Source organism: Tenrec ecaudatus, chromosome 4 (genome assembly GCF_050624435.1).
Source record: "Tenrec ecaudatus isolate mTenEca1 chromosome 4, mTenEca1.hap1, whole genome shotgun sequence".
NCBI lineage: Eukaryota > Metazoa > Chordata > Mammalia > Afrosoricida > Tenrecidae > Tenrec > Tenrec ecaudatus.
Window position 1 is genome coordinate 111,922,912 of NC_134533.1, and position 18,968 is coordinate 111,941,879.

Below are 18,968 nucleotides of genomic sequence, written 5' to 3' on the forward strand. Positions count from 1 at the left end.
AACCAGCAGAAGATGCAGACTCGCCACTCACCACTAGGTGCCGCTCTCGACTGGAGTGCTCCCTGCTCTTACTCTAAACCCAGACGCCCACAGACCAAGCTGTCAGTCTTTCACCTGCCTTTTTCTTTTTCCTTTTTATTTTGCCTCTTTCTTTTAGAGGCAAAACTTGGAGGAAAGGCATCATTACAGTCCTGACCTTTCCCAAGGGGTAAAAATAGGTGAAGGGCAAATAAAGTCAGACTGCACACCCAAGGTAAAACAAATCCTTTTATTGCACATTTATAAAATCTGCATAGTTTTTAGTAAGCGTTCTCCAACTCCCATCCCCCCAAATTCTTCCATGAAGCCTTAAAATTTGGTTAAAACATAGTACCAGTCAGGAGGCTTTTAAAAACACCCAATGGGATCTTTCTCTCTCTGCATGGACACATGGATGGACATAGACACACACATGTTTTGTTTCTATAAATCCACACTGCCTTTTTTTTAAAGGAGCCAAAATGTTCTCTTGGGCCAGTAGCAGCCTTAGACACCGGTTTTGGACAACTTCCAGATGCTAGAGAAATTTCCCGAGATGGTTACAGCTATTCAGACACTACCTTGAGTCAAGTTTCAAAATGCTTTTCGGTAGGGCTCCCTGAATGCTTTCCTTTCATTCACTCAGGATTGAGCACGAGGTTTTCTGGTTGACTTTAAACTGTGAAATGAGAGAGACAGAGACAGAGACAGAGACAGAGAGAGAGAGAGAGAGAGAGAGAGAGAGAGAGAGAGAGAGAGAGAGAGAGAGAGAGAGAGAGAGAGAGAGAAAGACAGACAGTATGCTCTCAACTCTCAGCCACATGGACCTGACGGTCCCCACACCCATCGGAGGGCAGTGCTTCATCAGCAAGCATCCCGATTTTGTCCTCTCCTGTCAAGCCAGGCCGGGTTTGATCTCTCCTCTCCTGCAGGTGACAGTTGTTACATGGCCTGTCGCCTGTTTTTGATAGGATAACTAGTAGCTGCTCGTCTGGCTCACGTTCAAGATGGATCCCTTTCCTATCCTGCTGTCAAAATCCTGCCGACTGGCAGGACAGGGTAAAAAGCCTGCCGCGAGAAGTGGGCAAGCCCAAACGTTCTTGTAGGTAGGCACAAAAGGCATCTCAGGTCTTCGACACCTCTTCATACATCAGTACACCGGTTCCTGCCTTTCCTAGGAAAAGTCTTTACAATTCTGTACCTAAAAAGTGCACAATTTTAATTTTAATCCTTCTAGACACACACACAGTAGGGTTGGGGTCTCGACTCAGTTCTTGAGCGTCTGTCTGCTCCCTTTCCCAGGGGAAACACTGTGGCAACGGAATTCTGTGTGACGGGCAGGTAGTCAGAGGCCAGGGCGGGCCTTGAACCTGGGGCTGTTACTTCACCGTCACAGTTGACACCCCCTGAATCGACTCCATGACAGCTGCAAACCGGCTGCAGAGGTCATAGGGAGAGTTGGGTCGGATTGTCGGAGGCTCCTTCAAGACAATGATTTCTGCAGAAGGATCCAGAAGCCTTGGGAGAAATTCCCCTAAGCAGAGCTGCAGATTTTCTGTGGAGGGAAACGAGAGGGTTACCGTGGCAGAGGCCTCCGGGTATAGCACGTCAGCCGGCAGCCCTCCCGGAACACAGTCTGCACAGCCCGCTACCCAGCTGAGCTCACCGGTCAAAGCATTATGCTGGCCAGCTAGCAAGAAATCGCCATCCCTTCAAGCCAGACCAGGGCCAAGACACCCTTGATGGATTCTTTTAAGTCATTGCTTCCGCCCATCTCGTGATGGCAGAGTAACGCTGTCTACTCACTTCCTCCGGGATCAGTCTTGAAGTCAATCACCTTTTACGGCTGGAGAAAGCAGACAGGGTGCTCTCTACCATAATGTAACTGGCTGTTTTCTGTCTACCATCAACATACACCAGCGTGTTCACATGGTACAAAACGTGATGTTGAGTTCATACAGGGGATACATTAAAACTCAAGGCACCAAGAGGACGTAACGACTCATTAGAGACCTTGCTCAGCAAATACTCCTAACTCAAACACTGGAACAAGTCAAGGGAGTAAGCGTCTTGACGCCGATGAGAAACAAACACAGGAGTGTTTATCGCAGGGCAGCAACCTGCTAGGCCTACCTAACTCACCGAAGGGCAGCACCTGGTTCCAGGACCCCTCCCCACGATGCCCAGGACCAGCACGGAAACTCCATGTTCACCCTCATGCCAGCACTGTTTAAAACCTTCTTGTGGCATCCTGTGAAGTTAGTCACAGGGAAATGACTGGCCATCAAACTCTAAGTCGATTGGACATTTTAAACCCTAAGGAAGTTCGGATGGAGAAAGCAGCAGCAAGTGGACATTCCGAGAGAGCCACGGTTTCTTCTGACAGGGCTGGCTGATTATTTGTGGGAGTGGTGCAGCAGCACCAGGGGACATGAAGGGTGGCAGGGCATGGGCCAGGCTACCAACCTGCTCCAGTGTGGGGTTCCACTGTATGGCTGGACTTGAGACGCCTCAGAAACGAGAAGGCTTGAGATCCACATACCTGCAATATCCTGCCCGAGGTAAGAGCACCAATGGTTTCTCATGACCTCGATGGCATCCAGGTCGTCCTTGGAGATGTCATTGTTAATGATTAGGTGAATGCAAGGGATGATCAGCTCATTCATGACATTGATGCCCTCCGTGACAGAGGGGTCGTCGTTGGTCTCAAAGAGAGAAGCTGCTTTGGCATTCAGCTCCTACAGATAAAAGGCAGAGTGGGGGGGCGCGGCGGGGGGGGGAGAGAAACATCAGACTCTAGGCTTTCGGGAACCACGGAGGGTAGGTGAGCCCCTAAAACTTTTGCCCTAAGATTCTCTTTAAATGAAAAATAACAACTATACCCCCAAAGCCTTCTCAAAGTTAAGCAAAGTAGTGTTTAACTAGTAAAGAAGGGCTGCGTCCAGCATTCTAGACTGAAGAATGAGCTGTACGGGTCGGGTTAGCAAAAGCGACTGGAAAGGGTGGTCAGGAAGCTCAGGGCGTAGTGGGTGCATGTGGGCGAGGGAGGAGCAGCTCAGAAATAGACGCTGAGAAGGGCTGCAGAACCAGGCCACTACATGGTTCCGTGTGGAAACAGCGTGGAATTGGTGTAAGGTCCACTGGGAGCATTAGCATGATCCACAGAAAAAGTTAAATCCAGGGGGTAGGCTGAGCAAGAGAAACACCTTTTTAAAAAGAGCTTGAACAGAGGTTTCAAACTTTGCTGCACGTGGGTACTGCCTGGGGAATCTTTACAAACTACTGCTGCCTCCTCCCGGCTCCCAAGACGTGCTGGTTCAGTCGGTATAGAGTTGACCTGAGTATTGCCATTTTAAAAACCTCCCAGGGTGATTTTGACTGTGGCAAAGGCTGGGACCCACTGGCCAAAGCTATTGTTTTCAAAGCCAAGTTCATGTCTAATACCTACTTCTACCAAAAAGACAGATTCAAGACGAGAACTATCTGCAGGGGGAACACTGACACCCAGGCCAAAGGTTCTGGTTTAATGGTCTGGGGAGGGGGGTCTGAAAGCTCCCTGGGTGACCCTGAGGTGGCCACTTAGAAAATCTCAGACCCCCAAGCTGTACTCCTAGGGAATTGGGGAAGGGGTCCTACAAGTGCACATATGGGTTTGCTAAGTAAAATCAAAGGAATGGCTTCATGAAATTCACACCCCCCAAAAAATCTACAAGGTGGGCCTTTTCCTCAAGTCTCAAGTGGCCCTGCACAGAAATCAAAGTAAAAACAAGACAAACGTCTTGAGATTAGCATATGCCCTAACTAAGTCTCCTCCATTGGCACTGCCAAGACCAAGGCACTGGTAGACAGGCTTGTCTAACGTCTCCCAGCATGAGGAAAGGTGCTGAGTACTAGGGAAAAAACGCCCAAGCTCCCAGCACCTAGATAAGCCCTCGGGGAGATGGGCCAGCCTTTCTTTCCACACGGCTTCCTCGAGCAAAATGGGCCAGGAGAGGTGGGAGACTTCACGGGTGTATGATGAGAAGTCACCGGGCAGCAGGACCAACTCTCACTGCTTCACAGGACCCATAAGGGAACAACCTTGTTTCTCTCCCCCCACAAAGCAGAAGCTTCGTAGAAGTCATTAAAATTCTTTATTTACTAGCTTAGCCTGGGACACTGAAAAACCACTGCCATCTTCAACACACATCTATTTGTAAGCTCACTGCACACCAGGCACCAAGGACACAGCAAGACGACACACCTGCACACACAGACCTCCCCACTCTGGTGAGGGAGCCGCACAGAGCTGCTACAGTGCAGGCGAGCCTGGACAAACGGCGGACACAGGGCGTGATTAACATGCACCCTAACTTCCACCAGAAATTTTACAATGATATTCACAGAACATAGCTTGAGGGGGGAAAAAAAAGCCCTAATTCTAGGGTAAAACTACTCTAGAGATCAGAAGTCTAAAATCATTAGTCTGAGCTTTAGGTTCTATCTCTGGCCAGCTTCAGCAAACACAGGTGAGCAAGGTAAGACAACAAACAAGCAAGCCAAGCCCTCTGATGGCTCTGGGCGGGTGGCACGCACCAGCAGGCATTTTCTTCGGTACAGCGCGATGACGGACTCCTTCACCCCGCGGCGGGGACCCTTTGCCAGCAGGGCGGTGTTGCTCTGGTACGCGTACACCAGGTACGACAGCGCCTCTTGGTACCTTAGGAAATGGAAGCGAAGCGACAGCTGAGTTCTCGTCCTTCAAGTACCCGTGGTCTAGACCTCCCTGCTGCCAGGTCTTCTCAATCAACTTGCCTGCGGCCATAGAAAAGTCTTAAAAGTGAGGCAGCAAGGCACACTGGGAAAAGCCCGAAGGCCACATGCTGCAGCCATTCCCCACTCTGATACACGGTAGATGAGAGACCGAGAGAGCACGAGAACTCCCTGAAACAGGCGAGGGGAGCAGGGATCGGAGGGCCACGCTTACTCCAAACTCCGCCTGGGGCCCTTCCCTCGTCATTGAGGACCCAGTCTGCACAGCAGAGAAATAATCATGAGCCTGTCGTTCCGGGAGGGATGAAGCGGCCCGTGGGGTTCAGACACAGGCTGGAGAGAAGTTCGGGGTAGGAGCAGAACCCCGGGCTCTCGGTCTCTGATAAACAGAGCCCCCTGACCAATAGTTTCAGTGAAATAAAAGGCCAACATACTTCCCTTTCTGATAGAGTTCCAGGCCTGTGAGGAGATACACGGACACCTTCCGAAACAAACTGTAATCTTCATGCCACTTCTGAAAAGGAATGTCCGCCATTAATGACCACGGCCACAACAAACCGCGTCGACTCTCCCCCGCAGTCACCTTGAAATCCAGCACCAACTTATGAAGCACATGAGACAACAAGGCCAAAGGCTTTCAGATAAAACCCAACTCACAACTTAGAATAAAAGTCTACCTCTGGCTTTAATTTCCATGATATGTTTAGTTCACACACCCTTTAAAACCGATGATCTTAGTTTCCAAGTCAAAAGCATTCGGCTCGGGCTTAAATCAATGTCCTCTCAAGGTCGAACACCACCACCCACAAGGATTAAGATGAGAGGACAAGCCAGTTCCCAGTCACACGGCACAGGAAGTGGGCCAGGCACAGCACATTCGGGGGACGCACATCCCTCGGGAAGACCGAGCAGAAGCGCCCTCTGGGTGTCCCAGGCTGCCATCTTTGCGAAGCAGCAAACACCGCACTTCCCGGGCTCTTAGACAAACCACAGTGGGCATATAATATGAATGCAGGTAGATTGCAATGATTTTGGGGGGGGGGATTTAGATTGCAAAAATTTTTTGGGGGGAATTTAGATTGCAATAATTTTTGGGGGGGAATTTAGATTGCAATAATTTTTGGGGGGGAATTTACAGTCATCTATATGCATCTCAATGCCTATTAGCAAACTATAATACTTATAACTCAACGCAATGACTTCAAGAACCTTAACCTTAGGGTGTCCAACGCTTCCCAGTTTACTTTTGTAAGAAAAAGCTGTCCGTCAGTGACAACACAACCGCACCAGTTAGGCCGCAGCGCCCGGGTCTCAGGCATGACTGTCTACGCTCACAGGCTACCCAGGGATGTAGGCCAAGACTGCACCTTGTACTCCTCCATGTTCATGTCATCAGGACCGATTTCCTTCAGTTTCGCCTGAGCCACCTTCATGATACGGATTGACCTATTGGGGCAGAGTTCAGAAGGCAGTGGAAGAGGGATGTGTCAAGCATTCCCCCAACCACAGAGAAGAGCTGGTAGGGCCCGGCAGCGACTCACCTTTCGTCATAGCTGAGATTTTTATCTGCAAACTGCTCCAAGAGGGTCCGCTCCACCACCCTTTTGGGGGCGTCATTTTGGAAAAAGTAGACCAGGACATGCTGAAGGCGAGGATCACTGTGAGAGGGGGGTGCCTCCTTGGCCAGCTGGTGGAGCCTGGAGTACTCTTCATGGAACGCCTGGGGGACGGAACGGCTGCTCAGACAGCGTGCTCCCCGGGAAGTTGTTCCCCGGGGGAGAGCCTCTCAGGGCTGCTGGCCTCTAAGGAACAAGGCAGGCAGGCGCCAACACAGGACAACTCTGGAACCCGTACGTGGCTTGCGTGTCCTGGGGCATAAGGCTCCTCCAACGTTCTGGCAACGGAAACACTCAAGTGCTGGGATGAACAAGGGTTTAGCTTTCATGATTTCAGGTCTATTGAGTTTCGCTGATGTGAATCTCCAACATTCACAGACATACAGTGGTGGCCAGGGACCTACTTCCTAACACTCACGCCATGGCTCCCAACTGCAGTGATGACGCAGCCCTCCTGCACCTGCGCAGCACAGGATGGCAGCTCCACCGATGACGAACACTCGGTCCCAGGGGACTCCTGGCTCCTTACTTGTCCGGAATGGGACAAAGCCAGTGTCTTGTTTGACTTCAATGAGAAATCCTCTTAATCACACCCCCACTCTCTGTCCCCCCCCCCTACAGAATTAGTGCCTGGATGTTACTCGGCCCGTGTTATCAGGATTCGAATGTGAAAAACAGCGATACCTTGATGAGCCCTGCTTCAGACCCATCCCGGTCAAAAGTCTGGCGGGCTTTAGCTATGGCCAGGATGACCCCTTGCATGGCAGGGCTCAGCATCACCTGCCACAGGAAGGCACAGACAGAGAGAAAGGACAGAAGAAAGGTTGAAAAGCGCAGTAGGAAAGAGAGGCGAACTCCCAATCAGCAGCCTGATCAGCCTCTTATTTCAAACCACGTGTCATGCACACACGCCGGCACGCATCTCAGCCCTCCCTCCACACAATGCTGGGGCCGTGCCCACGACAAGCTGTCCCTGTACACCCTCTGAGTTAGCACGATGAACAGAGATGTCTGAAAACAACTCCAACACAGCGCTACTGAGAGACAAGTGAAAGCAGGGCTCTCAGAGGGGAAGTGTCGGCGGTGAGGATTCTAATGTGATCCTGTAGGTGTGGCGAGTGTCCTGAAACACAGGTGTTTAGTGTTTTACTAAGACGACGAGCGTCTTTACGCGCATCTGGAAACTGGAGGCGGCACAGATGACTTTAAGTAAGGCAATCAAAACCTTCCAGTGACTTTAAAAATATACACATAACAAGACACAAACAAACCCCGACAGCGTACGGGAAGCAACAGAAATGTACGGGGCCCAGCAAGACACTTTATGTGCAGCGCAGACTGACAAGGAGATGGGCAACCAACACGGAGATTCTACGGCTTCTTCCTGAAGCTTCGGAATGGAAAAGCGAAACTGAAATATTATCTACACTAGGAAGAAGATCAGTATCCTAAAATCGCCAAAAACAAAGAGGACTATCTGAGAATTAGAAGGCATTTTTCTTTTGGTTGTTGTTCATAATTTTTTTTAAAGGAAATGAACGGAATTCTCTGGGCCATAAGTAAGTGTATGATGGGGGAGACAGACACTGGATGGAAGGCTATACTTTTAAGAATGGCCACTCAGGTTAAAACCAAGTGGGCTCTCTTGTCCATGAGTTGTTTCAAGGGGAAAATACTACTGTCGGGCACCTTCAAAGAGTAGAAGCCAACCACGTGAAGAGGAACGACAGATGAACCACAAACAGCTAAGCCTTGCACGGTCTTTGTACCTCCTCATCATATCCATCTGCATCAGATCTAATCAGAATCCTTCCCACACTGGGAATCTCGACTTCTGAGACCTCAGTGTTAGGCTGGGCAGCAGGCTCTGCTTCATGAACCTGCGGGGGCTGGTCTGACTGCTCTGCAAGCTTTGATTCCTGGGGGCTGGGCTCCTGAGCATCAGCTTCCTTGAGCTGTGGCAGCAGAATGGAGAGAAAGAGTAAGGGGAAAAGGAGACACCATGAGGGGTTAGTTAAATGGAGCAGAGATACAGAATAAGAGAAACGTGGAGACAACGGAGACAGTTCCTGCCGGAAGCCCCGAGGCTCGGACCTTCTCACCTCGCTCAAGGCCGCTTCCACGCCGCTCTTCTCGTAGGCATGGGCCGTGTTCGCGATGGCTTGGGCCGTCTGCTCCTTGGCTATCACAGCGTGCTCGGATGACAAGCAGCGGGCCCCGTGAGAAGAGGCCACCGAGGGCTCTGAGAAAGCAGGGTACACAAAGGTCTGAGCAGCTGATAATTTGAAGAATAAAAACGTCTAGCATACGCCGATGAAAGACAACTAGGATAAATACAATTTAATATGTAAGCCCCCAACCAAATCTTTAAATAAATAAAAAAATCCATTCAAATAACTCCTCAAAACGAATGATGGAGATCCTTCCGTGAAGGTTTTATTCAATTCAGTGCGTCCCCCCAATTTCATAATGCTCCTCTATGTCAAGGCTTTCAATCAGCCAGTGGTCCTCTTTGGAGAACAGCGCAGGGAGAGAGAGAGAGAGAGAGAGAGAGAGAGAGAGAGAGAGAGAGAGAGAGAGAGAGAGAGAGAGAGAGAGAGAGAGAGAGAGAGAGAGAGAGAGAGAGAGAGAGAGAGTGTGTGTGTGTGTGTGTGTGTGTGCGTGCGCGCGCTCCCACCAAGTCTTACTGTAATAGCCACCGCGATACAATGTTGCAACACATAACCTGATGTTAACGTTCTCAGATGCTCACTCACAGAAGGTCAGTTTTATGACTTATTTATAAAGGCAGAGGTAACTTAAAGTAGCGTAATAGTGAAAACCTTTTAAAAATTAAGAGCGAGATACCCGATTTTCATCAGAACTGACTTCGAAGGGGGTGGCTACGCTGTAACCCCGTCATAAGATGGGACCCACTGTTCGTAAGGTCTACCTACCCATGTCCTCGCCGTGTCTCTTATAGCTATGCCAGTGATAGGTTATAACGATAAGGAGCTCGCTCGTCTGTCTGGGGTACCGCCCCGCTGCCCACCCCAGTCAGCGCACGGGCCCGGCGCTGACTTTCTGTGAGCCATGCTGGGGATGCTTCCCGGGTACCTGGCGACGGAGAGAGCTCCGGGGGCGTGGAGCTGGCGGAGGGATCCATCTGAGGCATTTTGCACGACTGCCCTTCTTCCCAGTCCTCCACTTCCTGCTCGAACCTCCAGTTGTCTTCCTGAATGTAATGCTTCAGCTCCACAGACAGGGCCTCCAGCTCCTCCAGCATCTGGTCCGACTCCTCGGGGGCCGAGGCTGGAGAAGAGCACAGGCACAGCTGACGCGGTGCCGCCCACCGCAAGGCCCTGTGTAGGAAGGAAGACCCCACACCAAGAGTACGCACAGAAGACGCCAGAACCTTGCTAACCGCAGCCACAGCACGCTAGTGAGGGTGCCCGGCTGTACCAACAGCGAGACGCGGTCATGTCCATTCAGTAACCGAGAGAATGCGTGGATGAACAAATGCAGAGACAGAGTCCAGACGTGGAATACAGACCGCCCAATCGGTGCAAAGACACACCACACAGTCTGGAGAAGTTCAGCAAACTGCCCGTTTCAAACCCACAGCTCTATCAGTGTTGTTCCACCCAAGACTGTCCACCCACGGCTCAGGAGAGCAGGAGGGAACTCCATGCATTCCAACCCCAGTGGTCATCAAGCCAGGTCGGATTCTCGGCTAGCCCACCCCTGGGACTTTCAAGGGCTGACTTCCTGGAAGTAGATCACTAGGCACCTCTGGGTGGACTTGCCTCTCCAACCTCTACTCAGCAGCTCCCTGTGTGAACCTTTTGCATGGTTCAAGGGTGGGTGGGGACCTCTGACGGCCTCACCCCTCACACAGCTTGGTGCTCTCAGAAAGCGACCGTAGGCACCATCTGTTGGTTCCCATTCGCTGTGACACTACACACCACAGAAGGAAACAATGGTTCCATGTCAGTCGTATTTGCTCATTACAAGCTCGGATGGAACAAAACCACAGCCATCGCCTCGGTCCCAGCTCACAGTGACCCTCCCTCCACAGGGTTTCTCTCTAAGAGCAAACAGAGATTTCTTTCTCCTGCGGAGGGGCTGCTGGGCCAGAAACGTCGACTTAGAGGTTAGCAGTTCATTTGACGGTGATCCAGCAGTTCCAATCCTAGGACTTTTCCTCTAAAGAACCGACCACAGGGACACACGAACACGCACACCAGCCTTCACGGGAGCACCAGTCACAATGACCAAAACACAGGGAGAGCGTGGATGTCCATCAGCAAATGAATGAACACCATTCAGCCCTAAAGAGAAGTTCAGATAATGCTGCAATACAGAGGAACCACGGACACTAGGCTGAGTGAAAGCAGTCAGTCACTAAAGGCCAAGTGCTTTAGGATCCCACTGACAAGAGCTGGAGGCATCAAATGTCCAGCGGTCAGTTTATTAGTGGGTTCCAGGGCTAAGAGAGGCCCCAGGGGCACAGGGGGCAACCACTCGGGGTGCTAGCCGTGACGCCTGCAGTTCCAACCCCTCAGGTGCTTCATGGAGGACGCCGAGGCTGTCGCCTCCTGCACAGGTGGAGTCTTTGCAGCTCTAAAAGCAGTTCCACCCTTTGCCACAGGGTTGCCAGGATTGGTTTGGGTTTACCAGGAGGGAGGGAAGGGAAATTAGGGGATACTGGAACATCCGGAAAGGGTGAGGGAAAATCTTAGAAATGGATGGAGGGGCAGCTGCACATATGAATTTAATTAATGTCACTGAATTGTGTGTATATAAAAAATGCTGACACGGCCACATTGTGTTACCTGTATACTTACCACAATTAAACACAACACCAAAGCATAAAACTGTTATGACGGAAACTGACTGTGATATCACAAGGACACTGCAAACCTTGAGACCGCAACAACACTGAGGGGTAAATTACCATTAAGAGACCGTTGTCCTCACCCTGGACCCCAACAACCACACTAACAAACCAGAACAAAACGCGATCTGAGGGTCACACGTGACGCTTTTACTGACACAACATAGCAAACCCTGAAAATAGAGGGAAAAGGCTTCCCGCGACCTTACATGTGAAATGCTGTTCACTCACGGGGAAAAAAATGACAGACAGACAAAAGCCCTCACTGCCGTCCAGCGGAGAGCGCCCTGGCGACGCGAGGGCCATGTGCTAGGCTGCGAGCAGTTTGAAACCGCCTGACACTCCTCCACCCTCGTGACAAAGATGAGGCTTTCGGCTCCGATAAGGACATACCGTCTCAGAAAACCTTACCGGCACTTCTACGTTGTCCTACAGGGTCACTATGACTTGGAATCGACTGCTGGGGTATGAGTTTGGCTACTCAATTAATTCTGACTCGTAGCGACTCCATAGGACAGAAATGCCCCCATTGGTTTCTTTATGGGAGCTGAAAGCCTCATCAGCCTGCCATGGAGCAACCGGTGGGTTTGAGCCACTGACCTTGTTGTTAGTAGCCCGATGGATGACCCTGCAAGGCACCAAGCTCCTTGAAAGGAAGACAGAAGAGTAAAAAATGGACAACGACACAGAATTTTGAGACAAAACTGGATCCAGCTCTTGGGCCTGCCTCTTAATAAATATTGGATCTCTGATTCTAGACACTGGAGAATCTCAGAGCCTCCTGCCCAGCTGGAGAGTGTGAACAATAATCATTTCTGCACTGCCCATCTCTGCGAGTGACAAGTTATTAGAGAAACAAAGTCTGAAAGCGTGCTTTAAGGTGCAAGGTACCAATATAACCAGTATCACTGTTCTGGGCAGTGGTTCGGTGAGGAGTCTGAAACTGCTCAGGCAAACCCACTTTTAAAATTCAACTCTTCTCCAAAGCGTGTAAGATCATGTGGAAGAGGCCCTCACCAAAAAAGTAAAAAGCCAGAGGCAATCTAAATATCTATCCAAGGGAAGCTGGTCAGATAAGCTATGCGCTATCACAGGATAAATTACTCTTCAGATGTTGAAAACAACGAGCCAGTCCCATTTGTTGAAAGTAAACCAACTCCTATGATGGGTGGGTAAAAAACAGCTGCGAAGATGCAGAATATAAAAATATTCCGTATGGACAAAAATGAGGGGGAAAGATATATAAATACAATTTAGCACATCCGTATCTTGAAGCCTACATGGTACACCTAACGAGGGGACAGGTGTGGAAACCGAAAAGAAACGGACCTTTCCTCCCGACTCCCTTTTGTCTTCCTATTGTTGTGGGTAAGAGTTGTTGGGTTGGCTAGTCTTGTGAGATTGTGTCACGTGGCCTCCGGTGTCATGTCTATCAGTAAGGAAGGCCATACTTGCCAATACCTCCTCATTCTCCTCTTTGTGGATGGACTCCATCACCCAGAATTATCAATGAATGCGTCCTGACTGCGTGTGTGATCAATTTCAGACTGCAGAAGTGGGTAGAATTCAATGTGTTCACACACCATTGACTCCAGTGAAGGTGGGTAAATCTGAGTAACAGTTCTAGTATCTGATCTTCCGTACAGGTGAGTGCTGTACTTCAGGGCTGACCCTGAAATGCTCTTGTTGACTATGCAGGAGACGCCATTCCTCTTTAATATACTATCCCTCGCATAGTAGGCTGTATGGCTGTCCGATTCAAAATGAGTCCATCTCAGCTCACCCGTGCGCATGACAACGATCTCTATGGATTTCACCTCACTTACGTTAGTAGCTTCGAAATACATTATTACTTTATAATAATCAAAATAACGTATAGTTAAGTCTTTTTTTTTTTGGTAAGAAGTGTGAGACTTCTGTCCTCTGGGGAGTATAGCTGTCCCCTCAGCTCCGGCGTCTGCTCCAACACTTACCTGCGTGGCGGTGGGGCAGCTTGTCATTAATGTACATCAGACAGTAAGCACTGACGTTTCTCAGACCCCCGTAAGAATCCCTTTCAAGTTCTTCCCAGGAAGATTCGGTAACAGAGATGTCGTTGTACTTGAGCCAGGTCTGCCGGGGCTGATTATAGATATAGGCCCAGTAGTGTCCAGCATTTGCTTGTCCTTCATGAACAAGAACCGCATGCAAGCGGTAAGGCACCTGCGAGTCAGAGGCACATTCTTCAGGTCAGCCAAGTAGTTGATACAGTTCAGGTGATTAAAATCACAAATAGGCCCTACTACCAGAAATGGGAACGTGGCCTATTTGCAAATGTGTTAGACAAGGGGTTCGTACCAAAACATCGTACTGGTTTAAGATGAACTAACAATGAACGAAAAACACGGCAGTTTAGGCTATTTACAGTGTCTGAATCTTTATAACCACACAGGTGAACCGTCTCTTTGAGGAGTGGTCCAACTCTGAGCGGCTGCCACGATGCATCTAAAGCCAACCCAGATCTTTATACGGCTTCCTCTCCCTACTATTCCGTACTCAGGGTACCTGAGAAGTCAAATACCCTTGTGGAAAAATGCCTACCCTGTTTGGGCCTGGCAAATTCAGCAGTTATCTTATTCTGTGCTTACTGTGCTTGGCTTTAAAATTCAAGTGAGCATGTTCATTACGACTCGGTCACACGCTCTAGTCCTTCTTTCAGTTGCAATGTCTGCTTTAGCACTTGAAATGTGTAAATCACAAAAGCAAACAAAACGCAAACCCCACCCCAAACTCACACTGCCATCGAGTCAAGTCTGACTCATAGCAGCCCTTTAGGGCAGAATAGAACCGTCCCTTGGGGTCAGTCTTTACGGGAGCAGAAAGCCTCCTCTTTCTCTAGAGGGGCGGTTCGTGGGTTCGAATTGCTGACCTTGCAGTTAGCAACCCAACACAGAACCCCTATGCCACCAGGGCTCCTTTTTCCAGATGGGGAAAACAGAGCAATGCATGAGGACTCAATGATGCTGGGGAAAGAAATCCACCCTGAGATCAAGTTCCGCTTCCTCAGTACCTTGACACATTTTGACTGGTGGTAAAGATTTTCTGAAATATAATAACCCTTCAGAGAAAATGTGAAAAACCCAGGATCTACGTGGTACAATCCTGCTAAGCAACATAACCGTACTTTGTTGGCAACCAAAAAACAAAGCGCTGTCCTAAGCTGCTCTGTCCACCTACGTGGACGTCACTGGCTAAGCCATGTCTCCCTCGGGCCCAGAGTGCTTTCTTAAAGCAGTTTCTCAAGGCAGTAAGAGCGTCTGCCCGGCCCCCTCTCCTGGGAGGGGGATGTTGTTAGAGAACTCAGTTTGGCAGCAGGCTGCCACGGGAACAAGGACGGAGGCTCGTGGTCCTTGGGAAGGATGACCAGCCTTGCTCTGGTTCCCCCTGCACCACTTCACTGAGCATTTTGTGAGACATTTCTACTACTGCCATGCAAACAGACTGTGTGACAGTCACACCTTAGGTTCTATTGTTGGTACAAAAGAAGGCTGCTTTCTTTGACCTAAAAAAAAAATCAAACAAAAACGATTTAAAAAATATCTCGATCTTTAAATTCACTCTCATATCACAGGGAGATGTCTACTTGGTTTCACAGGGAAACGATGGGGTTTTAGTTTTGTCCCCACTTTGTATCACCATGGACGTGCCCTGACTATTTCCCCCGACTGTCACCCTACCTGCCGGAGCAGAGGATCACAGTACATCTGCTCAATAGTCCGGGTCGCGCTCTCGATACAGTTCTTTAAGTCTGTGAAAGAAAGGGTCCTCACCATTAGAGACGCTTCATGCCGTGCCACATTGGTGATTCCACATTTAGCACAGTAGCCGAGAGCCTGCGCCCAGGTGCTGCGGCCTTCAACTTCACCTGACAAAGTCACTTAGAGTCTTTCAGTTTTAAGACAATGGCACCTAGGCTTTGAAAAATATTTACCTTTAAACAAATATCCTACAGTGGAAACTGTTCTCAACAATCTTAATGGGTCATGTGGGTGCCAAATACATACGCCACAGACAAGACGTGGAAAGAGAGGAAGTGGGCCAAATCTCTCTGAAGAAGGATGCAGGGGGAATTTAGATTTTTGTTCCTTTTGCTATTGTTCGCCTGATACAGGGAGAAAGGAGGGAGTGCAGGTTCGTGTGAGAGCAATGTGACCACGAGGCCAAAGGACGCTGGAGAACGAAATGCTGAATATTTCCACAAGACCATTTTACAGGGTTTGTAGTGCTTCAGTAAGTGGCATTAATACACAAGATCTTCAAAGGAGAACGGCAGGAATGCTGAATCTTAAAGGTTGGGTCCAGTGAATTCAGGGCTGGAAGAACCAACTAAGTGATCAGCAGTCAAAAAAGGCCAACAATCAGAGCCAACGCTGGCAGGGGAACCTATGCTCCCTAGAAGCCTGGTTTCCACAGCTCCTCTGTAACGGGGCGGGGACCAATCTCAGGAAAAGTACCGACCACTCAATATTCTAAGCAAGCAACAAGGCAGAGACATTGCCTGATGGGCTCTGAAAGCACCCACCTTGTATATCTTGCTCAATCTCACTCCGCCATCTCTGGAGGCAGGTCTTTACAAAGTTCATCTCCTCCTCCGTGACTGTCCGAGGAGCCGGCTGGGCGGGGGTCTCCGTGGAGGAGCGAGAGGACACAAGTGGCTTAATCTTAGATGTGAGCACAGGGTCTTCAGGGGAAGAAAAGGCACGTTCCGCATCCTGAGAAGAGCTTTCTGCATCTGTACTGAAGGAAGACAAGAACCATGCTCGTTGGACAAGGGACAGCGCTGGCCGGGGTTACTCTGGGAAGCAAGCTGCTCCACCAGAGCAGGTGGCTGTGGCAGCATGGAGCAAAATGTCTTCAAAGGCACCGTCTCCTATAACGCGAACTTGCTACCCTTCTGTTACCATCTACACCGAAAACCAAGGTTTGTTGGAACTTAGCAGCTTGAACTTAAGTAGCTGGTCAGCGATACCAACCCTGCCAAGAGGTCAATTAGATTCGGACTCATGGCAGCCCTGCAGGAGAAGGCAGGGCTGGGTCGCCGTGGGTTTCCGAGGCTACAAGTCTTTATGGGGCAGAAAGCCTCATCTTTCTCCCGAGGAGTGCACTGCTGGTGGGTTCCCTCTGATGTCCCAGCAAGCAGCGACAGAGGGTTTAACCGCGGACCTGCCTGGCTCTATGGCCATGCTGTGCACATGGACTTACTACACTGCCTGCGCACTGAGAGGATGAGCAGGAAAAAGAAAAGGGGACACTGGGGCCGGAACCGTTGAGGAATCGACTGCACAGTCACCAAAATGCAACTGAGAATCGCAAGGGGGCTTCAACTTTTTGAAAGTATCCTGGGGGAAAAAAAATCATCATCTTTTCATTTAATTTCCCACACACTTTTTGAAGCCTGAGGCAATACCTTGGGGGGGAGGGAACAGAGAGAATACTCAGAGCCAGACAATTCCAGCTCTACCCAGACCCATCCTTGTTTAGTTAATCCTGATCCAGTGCCCTGCAGGATACAGTGGCACTGCCCCAGAGTTCCCAAGGGTGTGAGCTTTAAGGCAGGAGAGCGTCTCTCCTCTCTCTTTCTCTCTGAGCGACTGGTGGATTTGAAATTCCAATCCTAACCTTTCAGTTAGCAGTCAAGCACTTAACTAGGGTGCCACCATCCAACCTGCACCCCCCCCCCACCAGCTCTACCAAAACCCCACTGCTGTCGTGTTGATTCTGACACTGTAACCCCAAATAGGATTTCTGAGACTATCCATGTTTATGGGAGCAAACGGTCTCACCTTCCTCCCTGGGAGCGTTTGGTGGGTTTGAACTGCTAACTTTATGGTGAGCAGCCCGACACCTCACATCTCATGCTGCAAGGCCCCTTCCAACTCTCCCACTCCTTGCTGAGAGACAGGAGAACGTTATTAGCCTCAAGTAAGGACTCTTAATATTTCTTCCCCCAAATCTACATCTCTCTTGTAATAAAATAAACGCAGTGGTGAATTGGCATATGTTAATTAACTAGTGTCGACACATTATAAACTGCACACACGATGGTACATCATGGGAGTGCCGGCGGTGTAGTAGGTCACTTGCTGAGCTGCTAATTGCAAGGTCAGTGGTTCAAAACCACGAGTCGCTCTGCAGGAAGAAGATGAGGCTTTCCAATCCTGTAAAGTTAGTCTCGGAAACCTACAGGGGCAGATCTACCCTGTCCTATAGGGGTGACATGAGTCGACTCGATGGCAGTGGGAGGATAAGCCAAAAAGTATTTTGGTTACAAAATCATGGAGACCTTCTGTTGTTTAGGTGCCATGGAGCCAGTTCCGACCCAGAACGACCCAACACACCACAGACCCCACACACGGCCCAGTCCTCACAGCCGTCCCTGTCCCTGAGTATACTGGTGCAGCCACTCTGTCTGCCCACCTCGTTGAGGGCCTCCTCTTTGTTGCTGCCCCTCCACTTTACCAAGCAAGAGGTCCTTCTCCAAGCAAGCACTGGTCTCTCCTGAGGGTATATCCAAATATAGAAGCCGAAGCCTTGCCACCCCTGCCCCTAGGGAGCATGCTGGCCGTACTTCTTCCAAGACAGATCTGTTTGTCCCGTTAGCAGTCCATGGCACTTTCAATATTCTTTCCCACAATTTAAGTGCATCGATTCTTCTTCAGTCTTCCTTATTCAATGTCCCTTTCATATACATACAAGACAGTGGGAAATACCACGGCTTGGGTCAAGCACAGCTAAGTCCTCAAAGTAACATTCTTGCTTTTCAATACTCTAAAGAGGTCTTATCAGCAGACTTATCCCATACAACGTGCCTTTTGATGTGCCTTGCTTCCATGAGCATTGCTTGTGAAGCCAAGCCAGACAAAATCCTCGACAACTTCTAACCATTCGCCATTTATCATGATATTTTCGTTTAATAAAGATTCCCGTTTAACAACACTCTGATATTTTTGTTAAAAACAAGCCTGTGGGGAGGAAGGTTTCCTGATGAGATTCTCATGGGATGGCCCTTTCTACCCTCAAGGAACGCACAGGTGCCCCGGCGTGCTGCTGGACTGCCCTGGCCTTCGCTCACCAGCGTAGTTTACGATCTGAAAACTTCTCCTGAAAGAGCTCCTGATTGCCTGTGTCCTCTGAGAAAATCTACTTAGTAATCTCCAGAAAGTTTCCACAGCCTTGTGCGCTGAGCTCGGCTGTGAAGACAACGGCCCTGCATGTCCCGGTTCTGACGGAGCCCTGCTCTCTGGATACGAACGGCAGACCCACCATGTGATTGCTTCCCTAAAACCATCCTCATTAGCTTGGCTCTCGCTTAAAAGACTGATGAAAAGAGCAGCTGATCCCTGCCCAAAGCTCCTGGCACCCATCCTGCCGAAGGCTGACCGACCAAAATGTTCGCTAAAAAGTGAAGCCGCTGACCACTTGAGTTACACCAGAAGCTCCCCAGTGTCGATGCTAAGTGGCCTGTCTCCACATTAGCCACAGTCTTTTCATTCAACAACATCAAAGGTCTCCCTTCTCTTGGCTCATTTTTGAGCTCGGCGTGACATTCCTAAAAAACACCTGGTCCCTCTGAAAACTTGTTTTACGTGGGGACACATTCCTGCAAACGTGTTACAGAGTTTTCAATGATTTGAGAAGATGTCCACTGAGTTTTGTGAAAATAATCA

At 49.7% G+C, this 18,968-nt stretch overlaps 1 protein-coding gene across 3 annotated transcripts in view; it reads right to left on the reverse strand.

Annotated features, from left to right (window-relative positions):
• Positions 1-254: 254 nt before the first annotated feature.
• USP28 (ubiquitin specific peptidase 28) overlaps positions 255-18,968 on the reverse strand; it is a 71,619-nt gene continuing 52,905 nt past the window's right edge. For 2 of the 3 annotated variants that reach the window (XM_075546618.1, XM_075546617.1), the window contains exons 14-24: positions 15,824-16,038; positions 14,979-15,049; positions 13,236-13,464; positions 9,483-9,677; positions 8,489-8,628; positions 6,312-6,490; positions 6,138-6,216; positions 5,205-5,284; positions 4,594-4,717; positions 2,561-2,756; positions 255-1,573 (exon numbers count right to left, since the gene is read on the reverse strand). In XM_075546618.1, coding sequence (XP_075402733.1) covers positions 1,398-1,573; positions 2,561-2,756; positions 4,594-4,717; positions 5,205-5,284; positions 6,138-6,216; positions 6,312-6,490; positions 8,489-8,628; positions 9,483-9,677; positions 13,236-13,464; positions 14,979-15,049; positions 15,824-16,038 — 1,684 coding nt within the window. In that variant the 3' untranslated portion in view covers positions 255-1,397. Of the gene's footprint in view, positions 1,574-2,560; positions 2,757-4,593; positions 4,718-5,204; positions 5,285-6,137; positions 6,217-6,311; positions 6,491-7,070; positions 7,167-8,155; positions 8,342-8,488; positions 8,629-9,482; positions 9,678-13,235; positions 13,465-14,978; positions 15,050-15,823; positions 16,039-18,968 lie in introns of all 3 variants that reach the window. The other variant, XM_075546619.1, reaches the window with a different exon arrangement.